This window comes from Periophthalmus magnuspinnatus, chromosome 15 (genome assembly GCF_009829125.3).
Source record: "Periophthalmus magnuspinnatus isolate fPerMag1 chromosome 15, fPerMag1.2.pri, whole genome shotgun sequence".
NCBI lineage: Eukaryota > Metazoa > Chordata > Actinopteri > Gobiiformes > Gobiidae > Periophthalmus > Periophthalmus magnuspinnatus.
The window spans coordinates 29,662,777-29,690,691 of NC_047140.1; the positions used below are offsets into that span (position 1 = coordinate 29,662,777).

At 41.4% G+C, this 27,915-nt stretch overlaps 1 protein-coding gene across 1 annotated transcript; it reads right to left on the reverse strand.

The window, feature by feature from the left end:
• Nucleotides 1-27,423, reverse strand: hhat (hedgehog acyltransferase). Its single transcript, XM_033980242.2, has 12 exons — nt 27,373-27,423; nt 26,578-26,712; nt 26,438-26,499; nt 26,253-26,366; nt 25,984-26,178; nt 25,128-25,340; nt 24,155-24,332; nt 23,283-23,433; nt 18,195-18,230; nt 9,077-9,278; nt 7,255-7,399; nt 1-364 (listed from the first exon to the last, which is right to left on the reverse strand). Exons 1-12 carry the CDS (start codon nt 27,380-27,382, stop codon nt 270-272), a joined length of 1,536 nt encoding a protein of 511 aa, XP_033836133.1. The 5' UTR covers nt 27,383-27,423; the 3' UTR covers nt 1-269.
• Nucleotides 27,424-27,915: the final 492 nt, after the last annotated feature.

Sequence of the window (27,915 nt, forward strand, 5' to 3'; positions counted from 1 at the left end):
ACAAGAGTCAGTTTTGCATAATATAGGACCTTTAACACAACATGAACTGATGCATTATTGTACAGTACACACAAATACTTCAGCAGGTACAGTAAACACAAATACTTCAGCAGGTACAGTAAACACAAATACTTCAGCAGGTAGGATAACTAAGCCAGATTTATGGGCATGAGCCAGTGTTATTCATAGTCCGGCTGCTACTGACCACGACCTCCTGGACTCAGCGTGCCGTTCTTTCCGGTCGCACTCATTTACGCTGTTAAGCAAAGTCAAGGTGACTCCTGCTGAGGGGAGGTCCGCTCAAGTCCAATCTGTGCGAAACAGTAGAGGAAGACCAGCATGGGGGGCGCAACGCTGGACCAGCCTGAAACCAAGGACAACGGTTATGAAGTACAGTTGGGACCAGAAGTTTACACACACTATGTAAAAAAGACACATATCATTTCTTTTTTTTTTTTTTCGCACTGTCTGACATGAAAATAGACTAAACTTTTCCCGTTTTTAGGTCAAATAGGATTATCAAAATTATTTCTATTTGCTAAATGCCAGAATAATGAGAGAAGAATATTTTTAGACAGTTTTTCATTAGAGTTTTACATTGATTTCATTAGTACCATTGCCTTTAAACCACATGTCAAACTCAAGGCCCGCGGGCTAAATGTGGCCCTCCACATCATTTCATGTGGCCGTCGACAGGATAAATTAAAAGTTGTGATGGTCTTAAAATCTCAATTCATCCAGAGATACACAGTTACACAGCCATATTTTTACATCAAGGCAAATGTATATGCAATATTTGTAACTTGAATACGTAATAAATACAGAAACAGTTAATTTACAAGTTAAAAAATTTGTTAGATTTATTTTACATCTGGCCCTTTGAGAGCAGCCATTTTGCTGATGTGGCCCTCGGTGAAAATGTGTTTGAACCCCGGCTTTAAACTGTGTGACTTGGGTCAAACGTTGCCAGAAGTTTTGGCCCCTTCCTCCTGACAGAACTGGTGTAACTGAGCCACATTTGTCGGCCGCCTTTTCAGATCTGTCCAAGCCTGGGATCAGAGCTTTGTGATGGCCACTCCAAAACATTGACTTTGTTACCCTTAAGCCACTTTGTCACCAGTTTGGCAGTATGCTTCAGGTCATTGTCCATTTAGAAGACCCTTTTGCGCCCAAGCTTTACCTTCCTGGCTGATGTTTTGAGACGCTGCTTCAGTATTTCCACGTAACGTTCTTAACGTCTCACCAGTCCCTCCTGCGGCAAAACAACCCCAAGAACACGATGCGGCCACCCACGTATTTCACAAACGGTTAAATATGATCACAGTCTTTTCAGTTTTGTCCATTTCTGTGAGGATTAGGTCCAAACTTTTTAAACCGATAACGTATTTTCACAATAAATCTAGACACATTTGCGATAATCAGGTTCATAAAAAGCGCGACGGATGAAACAATAACACTTAAAGCCTCTCTGGAGGATTATGCAAAACCGATGTTACTCTGCGTTTCTATTTCGAGCGTCTTAGTCCTTCGCAGGTAAGGACAGCTGTCTCTTCCTCAAATGGATTGTCTCCGGGAACCTGCACCTGCACACACAATGCTTTTCAATGGACCATTCTCTCCTATTCATGTAAAAAATGTATTCGCACGTCGGCTCGTTCTGCCTCGCGGTACGTTGTCGTAGGACCGTGCTGAGCCAACACATATTTGCATACATCTATAGTCAACAAAAACACTTAACTGAACTAAACAGAGCCATTTCTTTTGACAAATGGGTTCCTTATTCAAGCTAAATGTTTAATACTATGGCATATACGCTGCGCCATTAATATAAAAAGCCTGAATAATTCCTTGAACACTTTGAGGCTCGAAGTACTTTTGACATGCAAATTAATCATTTAAACCCTTTATGGCCAGAGGCGCTGCATTAACTATGAGCAGTATTTGCGGTTGTGCCAAGCCGTCACACTCTCCCCCGGTATGTACAGAACATTTCACAGCGTTTAAATACACGGCCAGTAAAAATCTGATCACTGGAATCATCAAAAAAACAAAAAAAACAAACAAATTACATCAGATTTTTGGAGCGTGTCTGCGCAAAAAGAGCGGAAAAAGACGAACAGACAGGAGCTCAGTTGGTTTGAGTGTTTGTCCAGCTCTCACAGATGAATGTTGTTATTGTTGTTGTGTCCTTGGGCGAGACACTTAACCCACCTCCACCTCCACCTCGCCCCCCGTTGTGTCTGTACGCTGGTGTATGAATGTGTGTGTGAATGGATAAAGCGCCAAAGTACATCTCTGACATGAAGAGTGCGGAATAAAAGCCTTTCAAAGTTAATTTTATGGTGATTATTTATGTTTTGATTTGTTGTTTTGGGGCTTTAACGTCTTTCTTGATCTGTAAAGCTCTTTGAATAACTTTGTGTGTGAATTGTGCTGTACAAATAAACCTGTGTTACCTAAAGAACTTTGACCATTTAGTGACATGTATCAGTTAATCAATGGATTTTTAGAGTAACTGCTGAATTTTGAAGACAAAGCTGATCCATAGCAAAAGACGAAGTTTAAATCCGTCAACAAATCTGTGGACAAATCGTAGGTGTGAAGATGTTTTGCTGCTTCTTCAGTTTTGGTCAGATTACTGGTGGACACTGCCTTATATTTATCTGAAGAGATGAGCTAACTCCCCTGAAACTAAAAACATCTTCAGTTTCGGCCTAACGAGCCCGTTCAACCTTTAACGACCCCCTATTGTTCTCTTTGTTTCTGTTTATTTTGGGTTTGAGGATGGAATCATTTAGGCTGAAACTGGAGACAATAGATATTCACAGTTTCAGTGTAGTTAGCTCCTCCCTTCAGACAGATCGTCTTTTGCTGTAACATTTTATCGTCTTTTTGGCACAAGTTTCTGTGTTAAAACCTGCACAGATTAACAGAAAGTAATTCAAATGTAGTGTTTACATTTCACTGGGACAGAAAGCAGATTTGTGGTGTGCATTTTAACAAAAGCCACTGACACTCCAAGTTAGAAATGTATTATTATTATTATTATTATTATTATTATTATTATTATTATTATTATTATTATTATTATTATTATTATTAATTTATTTCTTATTTTTACGTATTTATTTATTTTTAGTTTATTTTTATGTATTTATTTTTACATTTTTTTAATAGACAAAAATACCAAACATGTCCCTATCCCATTGGAGACCTCCCTATAAACTTCTATGTGAGTAGGTCAGTTGGTAGAGTGTTTCTAATCCAAAGGTTGGTGGTGCAATTCCAGCTCCCACAAATGAATACTGTCATTGTGTCCTTGGGCAAGACACTTAACACTGGTGTGTGAATGTGTGAGTGGTTTCTTGATGTAAAGAGCTTTGAGTGACTTGAAGGTGGAAAAGCGCAACTGTTGAATTTTGAAGATGGAAGTTATAACTCTGAATCTATATTTTATCTTTTAAGCATAATTTTCTGTGTTAAAACCTGCGAAATAATTAATAATCAGAAAAAACTTAGATGCGACTGTTTACATAATATTTCAATAGGACAATACCAGTGGTCCCTCGTTTATCGCGGGGGTCACGTTCTAAAAATAACCAGCAAAAGGCGAAATCCGCGAAGTATCATTTAAATTTTTTACATTATTCTCTCTGTTTTTGTCTGTAAAACCCCTCACCACACACTTTATACACTTTTCTCACACAGGCGTTAACATTTTCTCACATTTCTCTCTCGTTTAAACTCTCTCAAAGTTCAAACCTTCGTAGGCGTCTTTGTCGGTGCAGAACGTTTCATCGACATTGTGGGTTTTGTCGGGGAGAAAACAAATCGCAAAACGTACAGCACTTCAGAGTCACACCGCGATCCGACGTTTATGTAAATTTGTCTGAACACATTCTGTACTGGACAGGAGACACGGCACGGAGGAGACTGATGGACAATGGTCTACAGTCCAACAGCCAATCAGGACGCACGACACGCACAAACGTTGGATCGCGGTGTGACTCTGAAGTGCTGTACGTTTGCAATTTGTTTTCTCCCCGACAAAACCCACAATGTCGATGAAACGTTCTGCACCGACAAAGGTTTGAACTTTGAGAGAGTTTAAACGAGAGAGAAATGTGAGAAAATGTTAACCCCTGTGTGAGAAAAGTGTATAAAGTGTGTGGTGAGGGGTTTTACAGACAAAAAACATACAATAAATGTAAAAAAAATAAAGCTGATACTTCACAGATTTCGCCTGTTGTGGGTTATTTTTAGAACGTAACTCCCGCGATAAACGAGAGACCACTGTATTAAAAGAAGCAGATTTACTAAATCTAAGTAAAATATTCCCCAAACTTCACCAAACCCCTGCGTTCCTCAAAGCCCTGACACGCCGCAGAGTTCCGTCCAAATCCCCGTGGTGCTGAAGAGCCTGAGACATTACATTAGAGAGGTCAGAGTGCAGTTAAGATAACAGGCAGGCTGATTTAAAGACATTGATCTGACGGTAATGAAGCGGACCAGCAACTCCCCTCAGGGCTATATTACTCACACAGACATAAGGAACTGCATTCAAATCTGTTCACTGTGTGGCTTTAAATCTAAGAGCACAAGATCCATTTGTGACAAGATTCAAGTTAATAATTGTTTTATTTGTACAAAATTGTTGTAAAAGGTCCTATATTACACAAAAGTGACTCTTGTAAGCGATGTTTAGCCATGTTCTAATGCTGTTACCTCCTCAAAAACAGACCTGGAGTTGTGTTTTGTTTCATTCACACGTTTCTCCAAAGCTCAAAACGCTCTGTTCTACTTTGTGATGTCATGAAGTGGTAGTTTTCCAAGTTAACAGCTCCTTTTACGTTTTTTTCTTGTAGAGAAATTGGCAAATCCAGGGCTGAAATTATCCAAATGTTTCTAGTGAAGGTGTGTGGAGTTTAAAAATACAGTGGGGCACTTCCTGTATCACCACTTGATGACATCACAAGGTGGAACAGAGTGTTTTCAGTTTGAGAGAAGAAAAATACAACAAAAATGAAACAAAACACAACTCCAGGTCTGTTTGTGATGAGGAAACAACATTATAACAGATCAGAAAACAGCGTAATATGGTCTTTTTAACATTTCAAATCCCATTAAAGAAACGCTCTGCTCAGTTTTTTTAAAGATAATAAATAAACAGAAGGGACCTGTTCACAAAGTAGATGTTTTAGGTTTTGTAGCTCGTATTTATTTAAACTTAAATGAGCAATGTGGATGTTTTAGAATAATAAATAGGTTAAAATTCCCTTAAACAAAGTAAACAAACATGACCCCATCAACCTCTTAGTACTATTTAATATTTCAAACTCAATTTCCTGCCAGATTTTGGACAGTACTGACTCACATCTCCCATTTCCAAACTGGAAAAGGCCGCCTGCTGGGTGCTGATTGGCCGAAATCCAGGCTTCCAATCGTGCACAGCTAAAATCGAGTGAATCTCAGGCCAATTTGTGCAGGATCTAAAGCACACACACGGAGGCAGCTGAGTTTGATTGTTTTTTTTAATCTAAGACAAAGCTTTTGTCTAAAACCGAGAGTGTGTTCAAACTCAGATCAGATCAGAAGCAGATTACAGTGGCCTGTGCTCTGAGCCGTGTGTCTGCGGTGCTGAGTGAGCCGACTGCAGCTCAGAGCCAGAGCCGATCCAGGATAAACAGACTCCAGGAGCGGCTGCCATTTTGCTTTAGGAACCAGAGGAGACAAATAAAGAGAAAGTAACACGAATATCTGGGTCGCTCTGATCGTCTCCTACATTAACCATCGTCAGAATTACTACATCAGCTCATCGTTCAATATATGAAAGTTGAAGTAATGTTTGTATTTTTGACGTTCAATATTTATTATGGGAACTTTTTCTTCGCAAAATTGGGGAGATTTTTGTTATTTTTGAGTTTTTTTGTAAAATCTGAGCTGTAGAGGGTTGCACTACTGCTACTGCTGCTACTACTGCTACTACTGCTACTACTACTGCTACTACTGCTACTACTGCTGCTACTACTACTACTACTACTGCTACTACTGCTACTACTGCTACTACTGCTACTACTACTGCTACTGCTGCTGCTGCTGCTGCTGCTACTACTACTACTACAACTACTACTACTACTACTACCACTACTCCTACTAGACAAGGCAAGTTTATTTGTATAACACAATTCGTACACAAAGTAATTCAAAGTGCTTTACAGAATAAGAAAGTCATTAAAATCACACAAATCAAAACATAAATAATCACAAATAATCATCAAAATTAACATTAAAACAGAAGACGTTCAATATTTATTATGGGAACTTTTTCTTCGCAAAATTGGGGAGATTTTTGTTATTTTTGAGTTTTTTTGTAAAATCTGAGCTGTAGAGGGTTGCACTACTACTACTACTACTACTACTACTACTACTACTACTACTACTACTACTACTACTACTACTACTACTACTACTACTACTACTACTACTACTACTACTACTACTACTACTACTACTACTACTACTACTACTACTACTACTACTACTACTACTACTACTACTACTACTACTACCATATTACACTATTAGTTGCAGCTCGTGTTTTTTAAATCCGTCTATTTAAAATGTTTTTATTGGGATTATCCTGCTTTATTTTAATTGTGTCAGTGGCGTAAAGTAGTTTCAATATTATCGTTTATCGCTGTACATCTTTGTGTCGATATATCGTGCTTCAAAACGTGTTATTGTGACAGATCTACTTCTAAATACATCTCTTACCAGTTATTTGCATATTTGGTTATATTTTGGATGGAGGAGCTAAAGGGGCGCTAAGGCTTTTAACAAGTTAGCGTACCCCCCCACCTTCTTACCACGTTAGCGTCGCTGTTTTAAACTAGCTTAAATGTAGTTAGCTCCTGTAGTGATTTATAAAAGATAATATGGAATTATTTTTTATTGGAAAATTTTGAACAGCATTTTTAGTCATGATTGGATGTGCTATGAACGTAGGAGAAAAATCTTTGGGGAGAATTGACCGTTCTATGGGAGGCTAGTGCCCCCTCAAGCCCCCCCCTCCGGCACCGCCCCTGTATCTACGTACAGCTACGCACACTGAAGAACCATTAGCCAAATTTAGAATAAAAACTGTGACACTAATAACGCCACAGCAACGCACCAAGCAAACGATTCCTAAAACAATCCGGTGAAATAGGGGCTTACACAAATCCCACTGAGTGAACTTGCCGGTGAGCGCTTTACCTCGAATAAAAACCCTCTTCCAGAAGATTCTGCCAACGTGGATCCCTCCGAGGAACACTAGATTGGACAGGATGAGCATGGCGGTGGAAAAGGCACACAGAAGGGCAGCGCAGCGTCTCCTCGTGGCTGCAGAAAAATGACGCTCCTGGGAAATGAGCGAATAAATAAGAAAACAACAGACCCACCAGACGCCATCGCTGTCAGGTTTACTTTGGCTTTTAGGCCCTGTACGTAGCCTAACGTGTAAAAAATTAAACTAAAATGTCATGAGACTTTATTATGATTTCAACAAAGATCTTTTCCCTAAACTGCATCACATTAATAAAACTAAAATTAAACGTTTCATTACATAAAATGGCGGATCTTCATTGTAAATCCCGATTGATACTCTGCAGTGACGTCTGGGGGTGTTCTACATGTGTCTCTATTGGAGGAATGTTTGGCAGTTACCGTGGTGACACAAAGCGTACATTAGCAAACACCATAGACGTGTAAAGACGTGGACTAAGTGAGTGTGACGTCACCCACAACGTTCAGCTCCAGTCAAATGAAGCTCATCGAGGCTAGAGCAGTTATGGCGGCTAATTTGGAGCCGAGTTGCACGTTAGGAATTCCGACAGCGAGTATCATAGCAACCAAAGAGCCAATCCGGAGCGAGGATGTTGAAGGTAACGCCTCTTCCCACTCACACCGCTGGTTTAGCAGCGAGCGGGCGCTTAGCAACGCTGTCAATCGAACCTGTTGCTAACGCTAGCGGGATTGACCTCAGGGAAAGAAGGCGTCTGATTTGTCTGTTATTAATGTTCATATCTTGCGTTACGGACACAATAGTGAAGTAAAAACGCCAGGATCATGTAGAGGGTTAATACAAACATTTAAGACCAAAATGACGAGTGACAGCAGCAGTTACGGAGAAACGGGACACGGTTTTCCAATGTAAAGTGAATTGGGCGCACTTCCAGCTCCATCCGTATAGTCTAAGTCACATGTGTCAAACTCAAGGCCCGCGAGAAGTTAAATTAAAAGGCCTGACTGTCATTTTAAAATAAGCCTATACTGTTTTAATGTGTGCACTGACAATAAACTAATGAGATTTTCCCAGCAAGTGAGAGCAATGAAGTGAGAAATATTTGCAAATAATCATCACAAAATGTTCATGAAGAGGAAAATTGTCAGCGTGGAAGGAAGTTGGAAGGAAGAAAGGTGAAGGTGAATACAAGTTTGTGCTTTGAGGAGAAAAACTGTCTGTTTTTTGTGTTATGAGGCGGGGTTAGTACAGTCTATGTCGACATTCAGTTACATTTAGTGATATTTACACTGCCGTACAGTTACATCTGGCCCTTCATGGCGGCCATTTTGCTGATGTGGCCCTCGGTGAAAATGAGTGTGACGTAAACACAGTCAAACTGAAGAAAAAAAAATACAAAAATGGATTTAAACAGGACAGTTTCAGGAGCCTGTGATCAATACGAACGATCCTAATGCTAATGCTAATGCGAGCTAACTTGTTACTGCAATTTAATGCGTGAGAAACTTATTTAAGAAATCATGTCACCTGTTGTAGTTCCAGTTCAGTCGGTTGTTTATGGTCAGATTGTGTTAAATTAAAGCTCAGATTAGGTTAGTTTAGGTCGGCCTAACGTGACTAACACAACTTCTAACAGAGCAGTGCTTCCAGTTAGCGTCACACCCCCAGGGAACGTCGACGACATCAGCTGCAGTAAGTATCAATAGCGTGTGACAGGTCAGCGGAGAAGGAGAAAAGGTTACAGCGGCTTTATATATGTGTAGTGTATATGTGTGTGCTGTAAATAGAACTTACAATGAAAGAGCGAATTAGCGGCAAGGATAAGAGCGTTTTCACTCCGCCCTCCACCAGCACGCCAGCCCAGTTCATGAGCGCCCAGTACTGTAAGTAGTCGTGACCGCCGTGCCACAGACAGACGAATCCAAACGCCAAACCGCTGGACAACACTTTATAAAGAGGACCACGGCGAGAACCCCCCAATGGGACGTAGATGTATCTGGACAAGAGAAAAGCTGTAAATAACGATAGGAGTCACAATGGCTTGAATTCACAAGTTTCAATTATTTTAGTAGTTTTAACAGCAGCACTTTAAAATAACCACAGCCTTAATAAAACATGGAAACACTTGATTCATTATGAACAAAGATTTATTTATTTAAGAGCTTAGAAACTACTTACTACTCACCTTAACCCCTTAATAAGCCCAAATCATTCTTAATAAACCATTTGTTCATTATGGAGACTAATTAAGGCCGGGGTCCCCAACCTTTTTTGCTCCACAAACCGGAATAATGTAGGTTTTATTTTCACGGACAAGTCTTCTACGCGTGGCAGATAAAAATGGCCAAAAATAAGTTAAAAGGCATAAAAAATACACCTCACTATACGCTGAATCAGTGAAGCCCTGCGCTTGTTTCGTTTTTCTTTCTTGTTCATGTTTGTTTCTTTCAAAAAACTCTAAAGGCTTATCTTAATCCCGGGTGCTTAGTCTCCATGTGCCGAAGCAGTTTTGAAGGTCTCATTTGCCTCGTTTGCTTTTCCCCGCCTATTACGCAGAGCGGACTCGGCGCGTGAGACTCACCTGTAGCGACAAACTCATATTTTAAGTAGGACTGCTAATATTGTCTGTTAAATTTAGCTTTCTTTTTCTTGGCCTTTTCCCCTTTGTCCTTTTTTTTTTTTCGGCTCATTTTCACTCGCTTGTGGCTCTACTTTTGTGCGTCGTGTCTGATGCGTTTTACGTGATACGTCGTCGTGGAGACAAGAGCAGATCGAGCACAGATATAATAAACTCGCCGTTATATAAAATTTCTGTGGCGATTTCCAACAGGATTTTCACAATATATCTACGGACGAGCTTATTAGCGGACGAAAGTTACGTCGGAGAAGATGCGGTCGCTGATAAATTATTTACTGTTTTTGTGCGGCCCGGTACAAGTCCCTGGGCCAGAGGTTGGAGTCCACTGAATTAAGGTGTAGTTATTATGAAGTAGTACCATTTTTATTTATTCTCCACTACCAGTCAAAAGTTTGAACACACCCTCTCATTTAATGTTTTTTTTTCTTTATTTTTACGACTTTCTACATTTTAAATACTTACAGAACACATCAAATATATGAAGTAAGATATATGGAGTTATGTAATCAAGAAAATCATTTAAACTCTACTAAAGGATTTGAATACACTTTTTTTTTTATGTAGTTATTTACTTTTCTTTACTACATAATTCCATGCCTCTTGCTTCATATATTTGACGTCTTCTGTGTGTATATAAAATGTAAAAAGTAGTAAAAAAAACCAAAAACAAAACATTGAATTGAAGAGAGTGTGTCCAAGGTTAGAAGTTAGATTTTTTTAAATACAAGTTGAGGTTGATGTTTGGATTCGCAGACAGCCATTATAATGAATCTAATAAAATAACGTCACTCAAAACAAGATAATTATTAGGAAATGAATCCGTTTCACCTAATGCAGAACATTTGTTTGCAATCCACAGCCAGTTAATTAGGTCCGACCACAGTAAGTTTGATGGATTATAGACACAATGCCGACGTACAGCAAAACAAAAGGTCATAAGCGGAGAACTACGGCCCGATATTACAAACAGCACCTGTCACTGTTATTACACGATGACCTCACTGGAGTTTTCATCAAATAAACATCGCTCTGGCATTTAGCGCAAAAATAGAGCCACTTCAACTAATTTATGCTCTCCCCTTTTCAATTTATACAGCAGCTGCACAAGAGACTCGAGTGTTGGAGCTGTCCATCCTATAGACTCCACATCCATTACAGACTTCTACTATAGACGACGGAGACGCTTGAGGCGACCCATCACGGAGCTATATTGTCCCGGGATGTTCTTGTTCTGATGTTGAGAAAGGAAATCTTGAACTGGTTTGAGGGAGGAAATAATTGGTACATTGTGCGACTAGAGAAGGAGCGATAAACAATATAAATGCACCATGTTATCTGTATGTTTGGGGGTTTTTTTTAAGCAGTTTGGTCGGCTGAAGTTCTTTTAAATGTGCTATAAAATAAACAAACTTGAACTGAACTGGATAAAACCGTTGCTTAAATATTATTCACATTATAAATATTAATATCCATAACATTTTTAAACCGTCAGCTTAAACTGTCAGAAGAAATACATCGACTTATCGTTCGTTACATGACAAATGGAACGCTATTTTTGGGGGTCAATATTTAAGATCATCTCTTCTGAATCACTGTGGTTTTCATTCAGAACAAAGTACAACACTATAACAGTTGTTCAAACATGGAACTGTTGTATTCAGTGGTTATAAAAGTGTTAAATCACACTGGGATCTGCATGTTTGTGAGTTCCTCAATCAAACATTTCCAGACCGTTGCATGGAAGGGATGGACCAGTTCTGTTTGCGCCACGTTTCCCCGAGATATCACACCCCGGGACTTCTTTTTATGAGGCTGTGTTAAAGATTTCATGTATGGAACAAAGATACGGGACGTAACTAAAGCCAAAGATACAGATGAAACTGAACCATTGATGAGGTTCTGCTACAGCAAAACATGGCAAGAAATCCAGTCTCGTCTCGATGTGCTTCATGTGACAAATGTTTCCCATATAGAAGTGGATTAAATGAGGTCAAACACTTTGAAAACCACTGAGGACAACAGAGTTTGATTAAGATATCTGATCAACCGCCTTTGTAATAATTGTTTTAAATTGTAAAGACACTTCATGGACACGCTGTATTAAACCTCGACCAGAACTGCAGCGAAACGTCTTCACTCTTCACTTCACAGATTGTACTTTTGGATTTTACTAAGGATCAGACCTGGACGACTGAGGGATTACTGACTGACCTCTTCCCAATACGGGTTTGCAAAGGGAAGAGGCGGGAGTCAATCCCCGAATTTATACCAGGAGCAAGAAGAAATAAATGACCGGAGCAGGAGCTGTGTTCGCATTGCCGGCAGTAAGTCAGACCTGTTCCCAGTGCATGTTGGACTCCGCCAGGGCTGCCCTTTGTCACCGGTTCTGTTCATTATATTTATGGACAGAATTTCTAGGCGCAGCCAGGGGCCGGAGGGGGCCTGGTTTGGGAACCACAGGATTTCATCTCTGCTGTTTGCAGATGATGTTGTCCTGATGGCTTCTTCAAGCCAGGACCTGCAGCACTGGGGCGGTTTGCAGCCGAGTGTGAAGCGGCTGGGATGAGAATCAGCTCCTCCAAATCCGAGGCCATGGTTCTCGACCGGAAAAAGGTGGTTTGCTCTCTCCGGGTGGGTGGTGAGTCTCTGCCCCAAGTGGAGGAGTTCAAGTATCTCGGGGTCTTGTTCACGAGTGAGGGAAGGATGGAGCGTGAGATTGACAGGCGGATCGGTGCAGCGTCTGCAGTGATGCGGTCGCTGTATCGGTCCGTTGTGGTAAAGAAGGAGCTGAGCCGGAAGGCGAAGCTCTCGATTTACCGGTCAATCTACGTTCCTACCCTCACCTATGGTCATGAGCTTTGGGTAATGACCGAAAGGACAAGATCGCGGATACAAGCGGCTGAAATGGGCTTCCTCCGCAGAGTGGCCGGGCGCACCCTTAGGGATAGGGTGAGGAGCTCGGTCACACGGGAGGAGCTCGGAGTAGAGCCGCTGCTCCTACACGTTGAGAGGAACCAGCTGAGGTGGCTCGGGCATCTGCTCAGGATGCCTCCTGGACGCCTCCCTAGGGAGGTGTTCTGGGCATGTCCCACCGGGAGGAGGCCCCGGGGAAGACCCAGGACACGCTGGAGGGACTATGTCTCTCGGCTGGCCTGGGAACGCCTTGGGGTCCCACCGGAGGAGCTGGAGGACGTGTCCGGGGTGAGGGAAGTCTGGGAGTCCCTGCTTAGACTGCTGCCCCCGCGACCCGGCCCCGGATAAGCGGAAGAAAATGGATGGATGGATGGATGGATGGATGGAAATAAAGCCCCTGTGATATTTTTTTTCCTTTATTAGTTCCAATACGGAGGGACCATATGGTTGGCTAATCTAATTGTCAACACGTCCATTTGAAAACGGGGAGATTCACCGGTGACCAGACCATAGACTGTATATATTAATGGACAGAGCTAACCTGCTAGCCGCCACTTTCCAAATAGGAAGTGATCATAAGCGCGCTACCACCTCCTTCAACTCTGGCTCCAATTCACTTCACATTGAGAAACTGTCATCCGTCTCTCTGTAACTGCTGCTGTCACTCATAAAATGTTCGTATTACCCTGCTCTACATGATCCTGATGTTTTTATTTTGCCATTTTATCCGTAAATCAAGATATGAAACGTTAACAACAGACAAATCAGGCGCCTTCTTTCCCTGAGCTCACTCCCGCTACCGTTAGCAACAGGTTTGATTGACAGCGTTGCTAAGGGCCCGCTCTCTGCTAAACAGGATGGGAAAGGGCGTTACCTTCAACAGCCTCGCTCTGGATTGGCTCTTTGGTTGCTATGATACTCACGGTCAACTCAACTGCTAGAATCGACGAGCTTCATTTAACCGGAGCTGAACGCTGCGTCTGACGTCACACTCACTATGTCTATGATCGCACCTCAAAGATTGTTATCGTGACAGGCCTTACACACTGCGGCATCAGATTTAACTGGCAAACACGTCCAGTGGCGCTGAGCTAGGAACTAATTATCTCAGCCACCCTGCTGCTAATCAATATTCCTGAAAGATGAGCCAGCATTTTCTAAGCTTGAAACGGAGTGGACATCGTGGCCATATTGCACGACCAAAGTAGGCAGAGAAACAGATGGAGCGATGTTGGCAAAGCACATCAACATACGGAGTTCTGTAAAGATCAAGGAGCAAATATGTTCTGCAAAGATGGAAATTTCATGTTTTGAACTAAACCAAAGCTAGTTTTTTATTTTTAAATCAACTGTATACTACACTGTGATGAATACTTGTGATCTGATACTGACAAACTGGGGCGACTGGGATAGTAGTCTCATAGCCAGAAGGTTAGTGGTTCTACGCCCGCTCCGACAACTGTGTACTGTCATTGTGAGCTTGGACAAGACATGCTACTGAGGCTGATAAAGTATGAATCATTAGCATTGAAGTAGCTGTGGTTGCAACAGCAGCTTAAGTCCAGCGTGGGGGGTATAATTAACCTACTGACTGTAATAATCAGAGTAATGTATTTTATTAAGACAGGTTTACATCGCGCGCTTTACACTGCATTATTCATCCACTCTGCTCTCGGTGGTGATCAGGGATGGGACATATAATATTGTTTATCATGATAATCGCCATTTCATCACCAGAATGTGCAGAAAAAATACGATTCCCTAATAATCTCTTTGATATCGTTGTTGTTTTCACTTATTGTCAAAGTAGAGGTCTGGTATAGTACTGTACTTTGTTATGTTAAATGTCCAGGCTCTAGAATTGTTTACGTTTTGAGCGATTTTAATGTCTTTTTTATTCTGTAAAGCACTGAATTGCACTGTGTACAAATTGTGCTATACAAATAAACTTGCTTTGCCTTGACATGGAACTTATTCTTAATATTAAAACTATAATTTTTCATATTTAGAACATTTTTAAAGCAGCAACTTTAATAATTACCGTGATATAATTGTTAATCGTAATTATTTTGGCCATGATAACTGTGATGCCAAATTTCAATATTGTCCTATGCAAAGTGGTGGTAAACTAATACTATTGACCTTATTCAGCCCCGCCTACTTTTTTCGTAAATGCAACTAAACCGCGCTAAGTGGAAATCCCGTTCCTTTCAATGGAGAATTTGGGAAAAATTTTGGCGCTAAAATATAATATGAAGTAGGTTGGTTTGTGTCAAATGTTCGATGGTTATGTTCAACAACAAGTCAAAACTGTGCTGATTCTCTGCGAGGATTTAAAACGGCTCTCTAGTTCAGTTCAATTCAATTTAATTTTGTAAAGCCCAAAATCACAACAGCAGTCGCCTCTTAGGGCTGAACATGAGAATTAATTTAACCAACAGAAAGTTAGAAAAATCAACAATGAAACAGAAACAGATGAGCAAATTAATCAACAGAAAACAAGCAAATGGAGAAGTGTCCCCCTCTTCTCAGCAAGGGAAACTCAGAGGGGAAAAACAGGAACCTTGAGGAGAAACAGAGTGAAGAGATCCACTCCCAGGACGGTCGGGCTGCAGATGTGTCCGGGACTAATGTTCATCCATTTGCAGATAGAGTTCAAGTCTGTAGAGAGTCCATTCAACTAAGGGACAGAGAAACTATTTGCTGTCGAGATCAGCAGCTCCAAACAAAATAATACAACTCAAATGACAAAGGCAACTTCCCGAAAAAGGTGAATACCCACACATGCCCTGGGAGAGTCTGCCAATCTGCACCATCACCCCCTCTGACCACCAACACTCGCACACGCCACGTTCATACCAGGAGAGGACGGTGACGTGTCTTGCCTAAGGACACAACGGGTTTGCACTAGAGCCACTGCTGCACCTCATATTCCCAGTGGTCTCCCATCCGAGTACTGCCCATGCCCGCTCTTGCTTAGAATCAAGCGCTGACAAGCCGATATGTCCACATAGACTTTATATAAAACCAATGCATTATTTTTAGCCCAGCAACAGAAAAAAAAACTGAATGATGCTCTATTGTCATATTTTGGGTCCTTTAAGGTTACATACAGGCATAAACAAAGCATTTCTATTGTTCAATCTTGAAAAAAAGAAAAAAAAACCTGTGAGAAATTGGCATGGAGGCATTAAAGACGTAATGGCACGACAAAGACAGAGCCACTTCGCTGCCCTGGGAGACGTGGTGTCACGCGGTTGTGTGGAGCGCATCGTTTAACACCTACGCACTCAGCTAGTGCTCTTCAGACAATTTCAAAACTGCATTAAAACCTTTTTAAAAAACACTTCCACTGGCTCAGCGCTGGGGTATTATGTCACGGCTATCGCTCCGCATCTGCACTCGGATAATTGCAAACGATGCCATTAAGAAAAATACTACTATTTACAAAAGGACACAGCTGAGGACTTGAAACATTAGCAATTTAAGTTCCAGATTCTGTAGAACAATACCTGTCTGCCATTTCCTTCTGTTTGAAATCCACTCCCACGTAATCAATGCATCCATTTTAAACAAGGTAATAAGACCAGAAAGGACAATTACGAACACGAAGATCCAATTACACATGATAAATGACAAGAGGTATAACATTAGAAAGCTTTTACTGTATGAGAATAGGACTAGACCTGACGTTAACATCATTTTGAACTGCGATATATTGTTGAAGTTAATATAGACGATAAATGATAATATTGAAGCCAAACCATAAACCAGAATTATTCAAAAAAGTATTCTAAACGTACGATATCGTTGAGCTGCAGAAATGAGCTTCAAGCCATATTAAAATGTTGTTACCTCCTCAAAAACACACTGGAGTTGTGTTTTGTTACATTCACACATGTTTGAGTCACACTTTATTATTAGTCTGTAACATCTCCAAAGCTCAAAATGCTATGCTCCACCTTGTGATGTCATCAAGTGGTAGTTTTCAAGTTACCGGCTCCTTTTACCTCCTTTTCTTGTATAGAAATTGGCAAATCCAGGGCTGAAATTATCCAAATGATTCTAGTGAAGGTGTGTGGAGTTTAAAAACACAGCGGAGCACTTCCTGTATCACCACATGATGACATCACAAAGTGGAACAGAGTGTTTTCCGTTTGAGAGAAGAACTCAGCCTAAATATGCAGGGTTTGTGTGTTAAACATGTGAACGAAACAAAACAATATCACAACATGGATCAGAAAATAGGCCCCTTTAAATAATAGTTTGTGTCATTTTTGACCATAATTAAACCTTCAACAGCTAAAATCTTACATTAATCATCATAATTCCCCACTACTACAAAGAAAAACTCCCCACGATAAAAGCTGACCCCTTAAAATGATTGTTCCATTTATAACACATTGATTGACAAGTCGATCTAGTAATTATTATGATAGGTCTAAATATGACTGCCTTCATATTACAACTAACATTATACAAATAAACAGTTTTTCCTCTCAGCAGGCCAAAACTTTGCTTCACGAAACTGGAACAGACTTCAAGGAAAAGCAAATTAATAACCTGGTAACACACACCTGCTCCTGTTTTTAATTTTTATATGGACTTGTATTCTTGTTGTTTTGTTTGGGAGCCAATGACAAAAAAGCCCAAGTGCTCTCTGTATGAATAAAGATAAAAAATACAGAAAATCAGTCAAATCTATGTCTTTCTTTACCTTAAATCTTTACTTTTATTATTATGGGTCTAACCTTCGTAATGCCATCTGTTGTTACGCTCGGGTGTGTCTCTTGTTTGTGCGTCTAGCCGCCTCCTGCCACTTTGTCTAGACTAAACCGATGATTGTTTTGCTGGTATAAATACACTGTATGTACTTATATTTGTCAGCTGAGGGCGAGACGACACTACGAGGAACAACTTTGACGATTGTGCGCAAAACCAGACTTTATGATTCAAGACAACTTCTCTGTTGATTTTATATTTTTAAGGTTTAAACAATTAAAAAACACACAACAAATCCATACCTCAAAGTGAGCTAGTATAACGCTAAATGCTAAGGAGGGCTTTCCCTGAGGTTTAGAGACAATAAAAACAACACGAGAAGCATTCACCTCACAACTCGTAGCTTAATCGCCATAAGAAATTCTACATGCAACTCCACAATCCAAGAGGCGGAAGCACTGGCAGCTGGAGAATGGCACGCTTTTGTTCAATTACGCTCAATGTAATGGCACGTAAAGACGTCTAAAACGGTGTAAACGATATGTAAAACTAATGAATATATGGAGTGTCTTATGAATGATGCGGGAGGCAGAAAGATATCTTCATTTTATGGTTTTTGTGCTTGTAGAATTCTCTTACCTGATGAGCCATCGATACAGACCCTCATCAAAATGCCTAAGTGGAAAGAAAAAATAATAATAAAACAACACTCACAAACCCGATTTACATAATACTAAAATTCACTTGCCAAGTAGAGACGGTAGAAATGATCAGTTTGTGGCGAGCGCATGTTTGCACTGGGTGTTTGTCATTTGGAAAATTAAAAAGAGCGTCTGTTTCCTGCAGCCTATAAAAATGGATACTGTTTTGCCAATGTTAGCGGGAGACAGGTTTATGCATTCCATCAGTGTCGTCAACATCGGCCAGCTCAGCACACACAGTTCAGATTGGAGTGCGTTGGTGTCAGCACATTGGTCAGTGTAATGAATTTTTACAGCGGAACTCGCAAACGGGCTCGCCATTAGACGTGGAATTTACCCTTTATAATTACAGCGAGACGCACAAACGCAAAATGTTGAGTGAAAAATAGAAATTGGACTGGATAGGAATTGAAATGATGTTGTATCTTGCACCAAACTAGATTAGGTCATTAAGGAATTGCAAAATTGATGGTTGGTTTTGTTTTGTTTTATGTTTATAGCACAGGCGAGCACAATAAGTCTTTTTAATAGTTATAATCTGTGACACCCGTGGATCGTTATGTTATAATTTGCACATTTTAAATCGCAATATTCATCTAAAACGACTTAATAAAAGAAACAAGTCTGCGTTAGGAAACTGCGGCGCACAATGGGAGCTGACGCTGGTGTAAACGTCTTCACGCCTCTTATGGATAGCTACACGTCACATTAGCAAGCAGCGGATTTTTTTTAACTTGACGAATCCTACACGTATCATCGATTCAGAAAATAAAAGTGGAGAACGAGGTAAGTACGTCACAGTGGGCGTGTACCGGTGGCGGAGAAAACAGGAGTTGATCAGCAAAATGCGTCTTGAAAATAAAGGATTAAAGATTCCTCAAACATGCACGAATCACTCCAAATACAACTTTGTGAGGGTAAATGAGAAGAAAACACCTACAGCACATGTGTCAAACTCAAGGCCCGGGGGCCAAATGTGGCCCTCCACATCATTTTATGTGGCCTTCGACAGGGTACATTAAAAAATACGATGGTCTAAAAAATTTCATTTTATCAAGAGATGCAGTTACACTGCCATATTTCTGGCAAAATGCATACACAAAATTTGTAACTTGAATAAGCAATAAATACAGAAACAGTTAATTAACAAATTAAAAAGTAGTTAGATTTATTTTACATCTGGCCCTTTGAGAGCAGCCATTTTGTTGATGTGGCCCTCGGCGAAAATGTGTTTGACCCTGACCTACAGCATGCTTTAAAGATCTGAAAAATCTGCTCTAAATACACTGCCTGGCCAAAAAAAAAGGTCACGCACTCTAATATTTGGTTGTTCCGCCTTTACTTTTGATCATTCTCTGTGGCATTGTTTCAATTTCACTTCTGCAATGTCACAAGATTTATTTTCCAGTGTTGCATTAATTTTTCACTTCTTGCACTGATGCTGGTCGAGTCTGACGCTGCACAAAGCTTCTCCAGCTCATCCCAAAGATTCTCAATGGGGTTAAGGTCTGGACTCTGTGGTGGACAATCCATGTGTGAAAATGACGTCTCATGCTCCTGATCCACTCTGTCACAATTTGAGCCCAATGAATCCTGGCATTGTCATCTCTGAATATGCATCAGGGAAGAAAAAATCCATTGATGGAATAACCTGGTCATTCAGTTTATTCAGGTGTCAGCTGACCTCATTCTGCTGAACCTAGACCGGACCAACTGCAGCAACCCCAACATATTTGCTTAGTTAAATCCAATTGGTGACTTTTTTTTTGGCCAGGCAGTGTATATGGACACTGACATTTATGTATTGACAGGATTTTCACTGTGAGCTGATGAGCTGTTAAACGTGAGGGTCTGTATTTGGGTGTTTTGGAATATCAGCGTATGTTTGTCTTTTGTAAGTGTCACAACAACAAATGAGTGGATTTTACTAAAAGACCATTTCAACTTTTTATTTTTTACATCCGTTTTCTTTTGATGAGAGAAGAATGTGCTACGTCAGTTTAGATTAGGTCAAGGAGAAGCCAGTGGTGGAGGTGACCTGTGCGTCTGATTGCTTGTAATAACAGAAGATGAGACAAATTTGCTGTACTCACTGTGATTGCCGAAGCGGGGGTCGCGAGCATAGACTGTATAAAGAAGTGGACTGAGGGAGTGTGACGTCAACCGTAGCGTTCGGCTCCAGTCAAATGAAGCTCATCAAGGCCAGAGCAGTTATAGCGGCGAATTTGGAGCCGAGTTGCACAATAGGAATTACGACTATGAGTATCATAGCAACCAAAGAGCCAATCCGGAGCGAGGTTGTTTAAGGTAATGCCCCTTCCCGCCTGTACCGCTGGTCTGGTTTAGCAGAGAGCGGGGGCTTAGCAACGCTGTCAATCAGATCTGTTGCTAACACTAGCGGGCGCAACCTGGGGGAAAGAAGGCGCCTGATTTGTCTGTTATTAATGTTCATATCTTGATTTACGGACAAAATTGTAAAATAAAAACTACCAGGATCATGTCATTTTGGTCTTAAATGTTCGTATTAACCCGCGCGACGAGTCTGACAGCAGCAGTTACAGAGAGAAAGGACACGGTTTTGCAATAGAAAGTGAACTGGAGCCAGAGTCGATGGAGCCGGAAGCGCACACATGCTCACTTCGTATCTGGAACGAATGTACAAGAAATCTGGTTTAACTGTCCATCTCCAAATCTACACAGGCTACATACAGCAATACAAAGACACACTAAACTCCGCCCGGTCCAAATATTACTCCAACCTCATCCACTCCGGCTCCAATAACCCCAAAGCTCTCTTTTCCACAATAAACACACTCCTAAAACCAAAACCAACTACAACACCTCATCTTCCTTCACCACTGACAAACACAATCAATTTCAATCCTTCTTTCAGTCCAAAATAGATTCCATTTACAGTTCAATAGGCCTCTCCTCCTCCCACACTGCTCCACCTGACCCTCCTCCACCCCATCAACAGCTCTCTCACTTCACACCCATTTCCCCTGCTCACCTGACAAAACTTTTTTCCAGCATTAAAACTTCTACATGCTCCCTGGATCCCATTCCCTCTCCTCTCATCAAAGCCTGTCTTCCTGCACTCTCTCCACTGATCACCCAAATCATAAACTCCTCCCTCTCCTCCGGTTCTGTCCCACAGTCTCTCAAGCTGGCTGCTATCACCCCCATCCTCAAAAAACCCTGATAACTGTGCAAATTTCCATCCCCCAAATCCAACCTCCCCTTTCTGTCTAAAATCCTCGAACGTGTCGTCGCCGCCCAATTCCAAACCCACCTCACTTCCAACAGTCTCTATGAACCCTTCCAGTCCGGCTTCCGTCCCAAACACAGCACCGAAACAGCTCTGCTCAAAGTCAAAAATGACCTCCTCCTCTCCTCTGACTCCGGCCACCTCTCCATCCTTATCCTCTTGGACCTCACTGCAGCCTTCGACACAATCAGCCACTCCATCCTCCTGTCCCGCCTCAAAAACTCACTCAGCATCACCGGCTCTGCTCTCCTCTGGCTCCAGTCCTACCTCACAAACCGGCAACAGTTCATCCACTTCAACCATTGCTCCTCTTCCATAGCCCCCCTGCAGCAGGAAGTCCCCCAAGGTTCGGTGCTTGGTCCTCTCCTCTTCATTCTCTACATCCTCCCCCTCGGCAACATCACTAGTCGTCACGGTCTCCGTTTTCACTGCTACGCTGACGACATCCATCATCCCCAGCATTCACGCCACTCTCACCCACTGCCTAACAGACATCAAAAACTGGATGAATCACAACTTCCTCAAACTAAACAGCGACAAAACAGACATCATCATCATCATCGGTCCACACAACATCGCCAAATCCTCACAACACTTCACCCTGCACTTTGACAACACCACACTCTCTCCATCCTCACTCATCCGCAACCTCGGTGTGCTCCTCGACCCCACTCTTTCATTTGAACCCCACGTCAAGCATATAACAAAGACTGCATTCTTTCACCTCAAAAACATAGCCCGTCTCCGCCCATCGCTCACCTTCTCTGCCGCTGAAACCCTCATCCACGCGTTCATCACATCCAGAATCGACTACTGCAATAGCGTCCTCTACGGTGCACCATCCAAAACCCTCAACAGACGACAGTACATTCAGAACTCCGCTGCCCGGCTCCTCACCCACACCCGCATCACTCCTGTCCTCCACAAGCTCCACTGGCTCCCCGTCCCTCAGCGCATCCACTTCAAAATCCTCCTCATCACATTCAAATCACTCCACAACCTGGCCCCTCCTTACCTCACAGACCTGCTCCACCACCACACTCCATCTCGCTCCCTCCGCTCCTCCAGCTCCAACCTCCTGTCCCTGCCCTGTAGGACCAAGCTCCGAACTTGAGGGGACAGAGCCTTCTCCGTCGCTGCCCCCACCCTCTGGAACTCACTGCCCAAACCCCTCCGTGACCTCTGACCTCCCCACCTTCTAAAAAGAACTCAAAACTCACCTGTTCAAAATTGATTTAATATTTGATTTTATGCTGTAAATTTTGTGATATTTTATTCTTGTATGTACTGTGAAGCGACTTTATTATTATTATTATTAACGCGGCGGCTAGCAGGTTAGCTACGTCCATTTATATATACAGTCTATGATCGCGAGATGATTATGATTTTACTATTATTTTGCTGTTACGACACGGTATTTAATAAATTCTTTAAAACTATTTATTTTAGTGGAATTGTCTGGCAAAAGCAAGTAACGCAACCTACAAGACACGTCACTGCACCATCACGTGACGCTTCTGAGGACGATACAGGAAGTAACTGATATATGTAAAACAGGTAAACAAACGCTCCTGTCCGACAAAAAGAATCACTGGATTTTTTGTCGATTTGATTTTGTAGTGGGCGTTTGGTTCTAGGGTTATTTTGGATGTAAGAGCCTGAACGTGTCACTTAACACATAAATGAATCAGCTCTACTTCAAGCACGTTTTGTCAGGTTAGTTCAACGCTAAAACATTTAACAGGGATGAACTCTTGCCTCCACATTCCAGTGAAAGTGTGCATGATGCTGACACAGCGAGGGAGCTTTGGCGGGATCAGTCCATCCATCACTGCCAGCATGGACGGCAAACCAAAGAGGACCAAATACTTCACATAGAAGAACTGGACGAGGGCGAGTGCCAGACCACCTATGACAAAAGAATACTGCATTATTGGTGGAGAAACGCTTAAGATTTACACCAGAACTATCTATGCAGAGTGAGAAATATACAGTAAATTACTACTTTCAAGATGGAGGACAGTTTTAAATGTCTCATCCAAAGACATAAAGCAAATGTCACAGATAATATTACAGTTAAAAGGTGCTATATTACACAAAATTGACTCTTCTTTTAGCTTTACACCATGTTAAAATGTTAACTCCTCAAAAACAGACCTGGAGTTGTGTTTTGTTTCATTTCATATTAGTCTGTCTACATCTCCAAAGCTCAAAACGCTCTGTTCCACTTTGTGATGTCATATAGTCGTAGTTTTCAAGTTAACAGCTATAGTATTTTCGGTTTGAAGGAAGAACTCAGCCTAAATATGCAGGTTTTTATGTGTTTGTGTGCCAGTGAAACTAAACAAAACTCCAGTATGTTTTTGATGAGGAAAAAACATTATAACATAGATCAGAAAATAGCGTAATATGGGTCTTTTAATTGCTGTTCAGTTTGATGGGGGGAAAACAACATGAAAGCCGATAGTGCTTTAATAGAGGCCCCGAAAAAAATCAGTAATCAGCATATTCAAGTTCCTATGGGAGCGATAAGACTTGGAACTTTTGCATCTCATAAACACGTTCAGTACATGTTACGAAGCACTTTTTACTACGCTCTAGATACAGTATTTACACGTATGTGGACTTACCGAGAGCCCAAGGAGGAAGGATCTCCAAATACGTCTCATTGCTCTGAATTGCGTGCATATACATTGCATGGATCATGTATTCGGCAATACCCCACCACACTGCAATTCTCAAAGTTCGAACAATCACAAATTTAAACACTGCTCCATCTCTGTACAGGTCGTCTGCAGGTCTTTTTATCTGTGAAGTACAAGAGTCAGCACATAGTTAAAGGGCCAGTGTTATGTTGTTTTCTGCTGTTTTCTCATCAAAAAACATTTAAAAAAAACATACCTGGAGTTGTGTTTTGTTTCATTCACACACGTTTAACACACAAAACCCTGAATATTTAGGCTGAGTTCTTCTCTCAAACAGAAAACTCTGTTCCACCTTGTGATGCCATGTGCGCCGCTGTGTTTTGAAACTCCATACACCTTCACTAGAATCATTTGGGTAATTTCAGCTCATTCAATTGCCGATTTGTACTAAACAAAAAGTAAAAGGAGCTGTTAACATGCAAACTACCACTAACCGTCTAATAATAAAGGGTTAAACATGTGTGAATGAAGCAAAACACAACTCCAGGTCTGTTTTTGAGGAGGTAACAGCTTTATAACGTGCCTTAAAGCGCACGAGAGTCAGTTTCGTGTCATATAGAACCTTTAAAAACGCACACAAAAGGCTATAGAACGGCTCAGGTTAGAGCTGTGAAAGAGATCTGAATGTTGAAAGGGAACGAGTCACACTTGTTAACACCACTCGTAACCCCCCGCAGCATCCAATAAGTGACCGCACCACTGAACCAGGCACAAGCTCTGAAAGTGATATCCCCAATAACGAGTCGCATCTGCTTAGCCACAGGTGGTCTTAACTGGCAACCTCCTAACTTTTAACTTTTATCTGTTAACAACAAGGGGAAAACTATAATTCATTTTTTGTAATATCGAAGATGAGAGAAAATTAATAAATAATCATGTGTGATAATGAGTATCTTACCTGCTGGATGTAATCTTTGAACGCGATAATGGGGCCGTTGTAGAAAAAGGGATGATAGAAAGTATAGGAAAACAACCAACAGAGCTGCACTGTGCGACCAGTTTCGGGGAGGCACCAGCAATGCTCCAGGCTGTAGCTGATAAATCGCAGACCACACACGGCAACACTGAAGAGAAGGAGATAGTACTCCTCCTCGGTTTCATACCAGCCTCTCTGTGAAACAATAAGAAGGCCAATTATTTTTTAGACACTGACACAAACTGTCACAGAAATACTGACATTTGGGTTGCCAGATTTAGATGTCATAAAAATAGAATGGCCAATAAGAGAAGTGGATGCGTTTCATTAAGCGAGCCAATCTAGCTGTGGAACAATGACTAAATAGTTCCCCAGAATAATGACAACCGCTGGACTAGTACGACAGCTGCTAACGAGGAACACCGAACATCAGGCTTGTGTGAACACTCGTCTCAGGTGTGCGAGCTCACAGCAGGGAAAGAGATGGACTGTCATTTTCAATATGAAGATAATAATCACCTATCAACCCTCAAGCCTAAAAATACAACCCTTAGTTTGCAGGCGAGACTACGTTAATACAATGGCGTGGGAGTAGGACAGGATAACGTTTACATATCGGTGAACACTGAACTATCCAGCTAAATGTCTATGAATAAATGCACTTTCTCAAAAATGCAGTGGTACACTCTACATACTGGTTACTTGAAGTCCATGCTAATATGTGGAGGTGTGTGGAGAAGTGTGTGTTTTAGTATGTAGTGCCATCTTGTGTTCATTTCCAGTGTAGGGGACAAACAAAAAATACAGCAAATGGTCATGGTAACTATATCCCCCTCACCTGGATCTCTTGTAATGGCTGAAAATGAAGGGTGGACAACAGGAGGAGACTGGAGGCCCAACACAATGCAGGTTTTCTCGTTTGGGCGACTAAAAAAGTGATGCAAAGGTGAAGCAAAAGCACAGAAACTCCTTTTACTCCCAGTACATTGTTGGCCACTATGAAGCTATACACTGCAGAGGCTGGCACTTTCAGCTGTGGGAGAAGCAGAGAACAGTAATTATTCAAATATTCATCATTAAAACAAAAGAAAATAGTAAAGTTTCCACCTTCGGGAAGAAAAGGCTCGTCAATATTGTGATCACCCCATGTCCAAAAAAACTATATAGTAAAGATTTCTTTGCCCAGTCTGTCCAAAAGGTCCATTCAAAGTCATTTGGGTCCTGAAATACAGCAATTTGTGAAATAAAATGCATTTCTGATAGGGTTATTTTAAATTACATACATTACATACCCTAAAATAGCTTATAAAACCTTGCTCAAGTTGGAATTCCTTTTGCAGACTTACTTCATGTTCTGGAGTAAAAATAAATAACAATGTGGGCTATGTGGCTTGTGATTTTAGCACTTTTTCAACAGTTTAACCTCTCACACCTTTGGAGAATCTGTGTAAATGATAGAAGGAATACAGATGAGAAGCAAAGGACAGCACCCAGTATGCAAAGACTTCAGCCCGGGGCAGAGGTGCGATCTGGGCCTTTGATTTTGAGGTCATTGGACAAAATGAACCTGTAGACAAAAGGGACTGTGTTAGTGAACAACAATGACAATTTATTTAAAACACTAAAATCAAGTAACCTAGTAGATCAAGGATAAGTCTTATGATTTTAATATGCCAATTTTTCATAAACCCTGTTTGTACTTCACTGATAATGATGAATAAACCTGTTTTAAATCGATCTGCAAACATCAGGGACAGTAGGCTATAGCCTAAATCAACATTTAAGACTCATTAATTTCAAACTGTCCAAACAGTTCGTCCTGTTTCTTAGTTTTGACAGAACTGTGTAAGAATAACATCAATTCCAGGGACTTTCCTTTGTTTACAGAGCATCTGTCATTTCTGTCATTGTATTTCTAGTGATGCTGGGATCATTAGAGTCTGTGGAGGAGAGAGCACGCGCTCATCACGGTCCCGCTCAAGTTTGGCCGTTGCTAAGCAACAAAGTACCGGAGGTTCCGCGTGCGGCTCCGTCACGTCACGCGCCAAACTTTCAACCGCCGCCGAACAACAGCGAAAAACAGGACAAAACAAGACAAAGACACGACGAGACCTACAGAACTATCAAGTAAGACAGCCACGTTTAGTAAACTTTACAAATACAGTGTGTATCAACACATTTTATCAAAGAAAATGATAGTAGACGTTAGCTCCCTGTAAACATTTACCTGTAAACATTTATCAGGCTCCATTCAGCTCTCAGCTCCTGGACAAACAGCGCGGACATGACTCACACCAGCAAATTCATGTTGAACTTCTGATGAAGATCCAAAATCTGAATGTGTTCATACTGAGATGAAAAGAAGCCTCCAGACTCCACAAACACAACAGAGTCCTGCTCCACGAGCCGGCGCCATGGATCATGATGCAACACCGCCCCCTCCCGGGCAGGAGGAGGAACTCCTCTGTTTGACACACGTCTCATTCATCAACCCGTAAGTAAACAGAACTAAAGCATTAATATTAAAAATATGACTCAGCTAGAAGGATGCAGGGCGTTGAAAGGGGTTTATTGAGGATCCATGAACACATAGGCCTACCTCCTGCAGTGTAGGGCATGAGAAGTGTGCACGTTATCAGAAAACGTCCCGTGAAGCCTCAGTCATCAATAGTAAACAGTGATTATAAACAAAAAAGCAAGTCCTGACACGTGCTCCAAAGCATAGCGTTCTTTCATTATTTCCACAAACACACAATCTGACATTTTGTAA

Coding starts and splice junctions, on each gene's coding strand:
- hhat (XM_033980242.2), bottom strand. Junction 25,341..25,983: donor AGCCATTACAAGAGATCCAG/GTGAGGGGGATA, acceptor ATTGTTTCACAG/AGAGGCTGGTATGAAACCGA. Junction 24,333..25,127: donor TCAAAGATTACATCCAGCAG/GTAAGATACTCA, acceptor TGTACTTCACAG/ATAAAAAGACCTGCAGACGA.